Below are 5,714 nucleotides of genomic sequence, written 5' to 3'. Positions count from 1 at the left end.
GTTCAGTTATGGATGTGTTCTAAGTCAAATAATATCAAATCTACTTTTATTTTTTTAGACCAAATCACAACAACAGTTATCTCAAGGAGAAAACAAAACATGTTTTAAGGTGCAGTAGCTCTACGTTGGATTTCGACCTACTATCATTGTAACTTTTTTTTTTTTTGCCCCCCCAGGTATGACCAATGCCCACCAATACCCGGCATCCTGGTAACACCACTGGCTGGGATGCATTTGATCAAAAAGATTGCAATTCATTTACAATTCACTTTAATTCACTCCCTCACCTCGCTCGTAACGCTAATCACTCATATATTTCCAGCCAAAAATAGCATCGCAACTTTATTGATCGATGATCCTACATGTCATAAGAAACTGCGCATGTTTCTGTAATGAAATGAAATATTTATTTTCATTATTGCATATTAAATAAATTACATTCACTGTACAACATTGCTCTTTAGAATACTTACAGAATTACACATTTTCAAATGTGAATAGCAGTGGTAACAAACAAACAAACAAAAAAACTTGCCCATAACTTGTACATTAGCTTAACTGATATGTTAGTTACTAATAAATGATCAAAACTGCAGTGGTACCTCTACTTAAAAACATTTCTACATACAGAATTTTTAGGTTAAAACACGCATCAACTGGAATATGTTGCCTCTTGTTAAGAAAGAAGTTTCAGGATACAAAAGGCAAAAATACAATATGGCTGGTACTCGCAGCTCCTAGAGTTTACATAACACAACATACAGTACTTATATCTGCTCTGCCATTGGCTATTGCCTAGCATTCCTGGCATCCAATTTGCTAAGAGGGACCTCTACTGTATATGTATGTGAGTATCCCAGCATCCTCTTCATTTGCCCCTCGTGTTCCGACAGCTTTACATGAATGTCCATCCATCCATCCATCCATCCATCCATCCATCCATCCATCCGTCCGTCCATCATGTGCTGCTTAATCCGAGGTGGGTCAGCAGCTTTATGCACAACTCAGATTTTATGTTTATTGTACAATAATCTAATTGTAACATGTATTTGTTTTATGTTTTGATGCATTTTTATGCATTATTAAAGGTTTTCGTCTGCATTTTGGGGCTTACGAACAGATTAGGGCATTTACATGGAAAACGCGTCTCTACTTACAGAATTTTCAAGTTAAGAAACTACTTCCAGAACCAATTAATTTCCTAAGTAGAGGTACCACTGTATTCAACTGTTTAAAGACTGTAAAACAAACAGTATCATCCATGTCTTTGTTCAGACCTATCAATGTGAGTTTTGTATTATATTAAGTTAAATCAACAACACCAGCGGGTTTACATTGTGTACAGTTTAAAGAGTGCCACGCCGAGGTGGCATATAAGCACGCCGCCTATGTGGGTGGAGGCCACAGCAGCACTTGTTGTGGTTGCGTTGTTTACACTTGTTATCGCTGCCGTTGTCACGCCTCCGGTGTTGCCGCCCGCTGCGTTGGCAGATGTAGTTGCTGCATTGCCAGCTGTGGTTGCCGCATTGCCGGTTGCTGCGTTGCCAGTCGCAGCATTGTTAGCTGTTGTTGCTGCGTTGCCAGTCGCAGCATTGTTAGCTGTTGTTGCTGCGTTGCCAGTCGCAGCATTGTTAGCTGTTGTTGCTGCGTTGCCAGTCACAGCATTGTTAGCTGTTGTTGCTGTGTTGCCAGTCGCAGCGTTGTTAGCTGTTGTTGCTGCGTTGCCAGTCGCAGCGTTGTTAGCTGTTGTTGCTGCGTTGCCAGTCGCAGCATTGTTAGCTGTTGTTGCTGCGTTGCCAGTCACAGCATTGTTAGCTGTTGTTGCTGTGTTGCCAGTCGCAGCGTTGTTAGCTGTTGTTGCTGCGTTGCCAGTTGCTGCATTGCCAGCTGTGGTCACTGCATTGCCTGTTGCTGTGTTACCAGTCACAGCATTGTTAGCTGTTGTTGCTGTGTTGCCAGTCACAGCATTGTTAGAAGTAGTAGCAGCGTTGCCAGTTGCTGCATTGCCAGCTGTGGTCGCTGCATTGCCTGTTGCTGTGTTGCCAGTCACCGCATTGATAGTAGTAGTAGCAGCATTGCCAGTCGCAACATTGTTAGCTGTTGTTGCTGCGTTGCCAGTCACAGCATTGCTAGCAGTAGAAGCAGCGTTGCCAGTTGCTGCCTTGCCAGCTGTGGTCGCTGCACTGCCTGTTGCTGTGTTGCCAGTCACGGCATTGTTAGCCGTAGTTGCAGCACTGTTTGCTGTGGTTACAGCGCTGCCAGTTGCTGCGATACCAGCAGTGGTTACTGCATTTGAAGTGGCAACATTGGGTGTGGTGAGGGCAGTGGCTGTTGGTGTGCTACTCTGAGCATTTGTGGATGCTCAGGAACAACAAGAACAAAAAAGGCTGCGTTACATTCGTGCATCGTGCTTAGAAGAGCAGAAATAAGGACAAGCGCTTACCAATGATCAGGAGTTGAAGCAGGATTAGCAGCAGCATGTTATTTTCAAGTAAACAATACTCTCAAAGATCTAAGAAAGCAAACAATAAAATTTAGTTTTGACAAAAAGCCTATTTACCATTTTGTACAGTTACCCAAAAAATTAATTTTCAACGAAAAAGTTGTAATATTAAATAATTAATACATAATATATATATATATTTTTTTTTTTACAAAAGCACTCATAATACAATGAGGGGGGAAAAACATAAAATTATCAGAGAGAAAAAAAAAAAAAAAAATGTGTGTTCGTGCGTGTGTGTGTATTTAACCCAAATTCCCAAAATACAGTGCCTTGCAAAAGTACTCGGCCCCCTTGAACCTTGCAACCTTTCGCCACATTTCAGGCTTCAAACATAAAGATAAAATTTTAATTTTTTTGTCAAGAATCAACAACAAGTGGGACACAATCGTGAAGTGGAACAAAATTTATTGGATAATTTAAACTTTTTTAACAAATAAAAAACTGAAAAGTGGGGCGTGCAATATTATTCGGCCCCCTTGCGTTAATACTTTGTAGCGCCACCTTTTGCTCCAATTACAGCTGCAAGTTGCTTGGGGTATGTTTCTCTCAGTTTTGCACATCAAGAGACTGACATTCTTGCCCATTCTTCCTTGCAAAACAGCTCGAGCTCAGTGAGGTTGGCTGGAGAGTGTTTGTGAACAGCAGTCTTCAGCTCTTTCCACAGATTCTCGATTGGATTCAGGTCTGGACTTTGACTTGGCCATTCTAACACCTGGATACATTTATTTTTGAACTATTCCATTGTAGATTTGGCTTTATGTTTTGGATCATTGTCCTGTTGGAAGATAAATCTCCGTCCCAGTCTCAGGTCTTGTGCAGATACCAATAGGTTTTCTTCCAGAATGTTCCTGTATTTGGCTGCATCCATCTTCCCGTCAATTTTAACCATCTTCCCTGTCCCTGCTGAAGAAAAGCAGGCCCAAACCATGATGCTGCCACCACCATGTTTGACAGTGGGGATGGTGTGTTCAGGGTGATGACCTGTGTTGCTTTTACGCCAAACATATCGTTTTGCATTGTGGCCAAAAAGTTCAATTTTGGTTTCATCTGACCAGAGCACCTTCTTCCACATGTTTGGTGTGTCTCTCAGGTGGCTTGTGGCAAACTTTAAACAAGACTTTTTATGGATATCTTTGAGAAATGGCTTTCTTCTTGCCACTCTTCCATAAAGGCCAGATTTGTGCAGTGTACGACTGATTGTTGTCCTATGGACAGACTCTCCCACCTCAGCTGTAGATCTCTGCAGTTCATCCAGAGTGATCATGGGCCTCTTGGCTGCGTCTCTGATCAGTTTTCTCCTTGTTTGAGAAGAAAGTTTGGAAGGACGGCCGGGTCTTGGTAGATTTGCAGTGGTCTGATGCTCCTTCCATTTCAATTTGATGGCTTGCACAGTGCTCCTTGAGATGTTTAAAGCTTGGGAAATCTTTTTGTATCCAAATCCAGCTTTAAACTTCTCCACAACAGTATCTCGGACCTGCCTAGTGTGTTCCTTGGTTTTCATTATGCTCTCTGCACTTTAAACAGAACCCTGAGACTATCACAGAGCAGGTGCATTTATACAGAGACTTGATTACACACAGGTGGATTCTATTTATCATCATCGGTCATTTAGGACAACATTGGATCATTCAGAGATCCTCACTGAACTTCTGGAGTGACTTTGCTGCACTGAAAGTAAAGGGGCCGAATAATATTGCACGCCCCACTTTTCAGTTTTTTATTTGTTAAAAAAGTTTAAATTATCCAATAAATGTTGTTCCACTTCACGATTGTGTTCCACTTGTTGTTGATTCTTGACAAAAAAATTACATTTTATATCTTTATGTTTGAAGCCTGAAATGTGGCGAAAGGTTGCAAGATTCAAGGGGGCCGAATACTTTTGCAAGGCACTGTAACTGAAAATGGCTAAATTGTATAGTGATGAAGTTGCATTTTTAATATGAGAAAATTTGCCTCTTCTTTTTTTAAATATACATATGATGTTGCAATATAATGGGAATGAATAGAGCATAATACAAGAACTAAATCCAGGCAAGAATAAAGTTGAACAGGAATTAAGTTGAAAACAGAGTAAAGCAAATTGAAATTAATGGCAGTATTTTTTGGAAATTGCATATTGTAGATTATATTAATGTTCTCAGAATTTATCTTGAATTTCTCAAAATCTAAATTTGGCACGGCGACATATCACAGGAAATAAAAAATCTTAGGATAGTGTGAGTATAAACTCGTAATATGAGAAAAGGTTTATCAGTGTAAGAGGTACAGAAGAGTAATGTAATATTGGGAGTGAATAAAATATGTAAATTATTTCAGAATGTAGTCTTATAACTTTAAGAGAATGTGCCATATCCATGTGGATATTTATATACATTTGTGTGAGTGTATGTATGTGTGTTTTATCGTAATTTCCCACTCAAGATTTAGATTTTTCAATATTTCTGTTTTCATTATAATTTAGATATATACAATACATACAGTATATACAGTAAGCATATATAACAAGATATTAACCGCAGAGGCCAGACTATAAAATTTACTCATTAAAATTTAAAATATATTTTTGCTGTTATTATTTGTAAGATATCAATCACTAACTAATATATAAAAATATTGCAGTTTTTACTCACAAAGCGCCGGCTTGATTGCGTTCCTTCAGTCAGTTGAGGCCTCAAGTGTCTCAATGTGTTTGACTTGGTGTCTTTATAGGCCTCATGGTAGCTACGACAAGATGTATGGTGATTATTCCTCCCACCTTGTTCACCTTTGTCATTTGCTTTTCAGGGTCATCGCATCATTTTGGTGTGGCCCGCTTGCAAAGTAAACAGTTGCACACAAAGACGTCACTGTGTACAAAACACCATTGACAATTCTGTCATTGCCGCCTCAGTTGGATTGTCCAAAGAAGACGATAGCTGCGGAATGAACATAAAGGTGAGGTCGCCTTTGTCTTTTAACCAGTCATCCATTTCACACGTCCTTCCATTCATTATCGCCTCGTGATGCATACGCACACACGTCACTACGTCAATCTACACAGGTCACAACGAAACTCATGCGCAGAGGTCTACAATATGCTGCGGTGGAATTTTATCACTGCATAGAGATCTTAGGGGAAAAAATGTGTTTTTTTTTTTTATTGCTCAAAATACATAGTGACGTAGGAGCCCCTCTTCGAAAACACGATTAAAACTCATACAGCACATTG

At 39.8% G+C, this 5,714-nt stretch overlaps 1 protein-coding gene across 1 annotated transcript; it reads right to left on the bottom strand.

Moving 5' to 3' along the window:
• Positions 1 to 384: 384 nt before the first annotated feature.
• Positions 385 to 5,291, bottom strand: LOC130920768 (circumsporozoite protein-like). The gene is made up of 3 exons (XM_057844209.1): positions 5,137 to 5,291; positions 2,444 to 2,512; positions 385 to 2,361 (listed from the first exon to the last, which is right to left on the bottom strand). The coding sequence occupies exons 2-3, from the start codon at positions 2,478 to 2,480 to the stop codon at positions 1,331 to 1,333; spliced, it is 1,068 nt and encodes a 355-aa protein (XP_057700192.1). The 5' UTR covers positions 2,481 to 2,512; positions 5,137 to 5,291; the 3' UTR covers positions 385 to 1,330.
• Between the last annotated feature and the right edge of the window lie 423 nt (positions 5,292 to 5,714).

This window comes from Corythoichthys intestinalis, chromosome 8 (assembly GCF_030265065.1).
Source record: "Corythoichthys intestinalis isolate RoL2023-P3 chromosome 8, ASM3026506v1, whole genome shotgun sequence".
Lineage (NCBI taxonomy): Eukaryota > Metazoa > Chordata > Actinopteri > Syngnathiformes > Syngnathidae > Corythoichthys > Corythoichthys intestinalis.
This window is presented reverse-complemented; position numbering and strand designations above follow the sequence as displayed.

Excerpts from the sequence above, each read along its gene's own strand:
- LOC130920768 (XM_057844209.1), bottom strand. The coding sequence starts at position 2,480 with ATGCTGCTGCTAATCCTGCTTCAACTCCTGATCATTG. Across the intron at positions 2,362-2,443 it reads GCTTCAACTCCTGATCATTG|CATCCACAAATGCTCAGAGT; the intron begins GTAAGCGCTTGT and ends GTTGTTCCTGAG.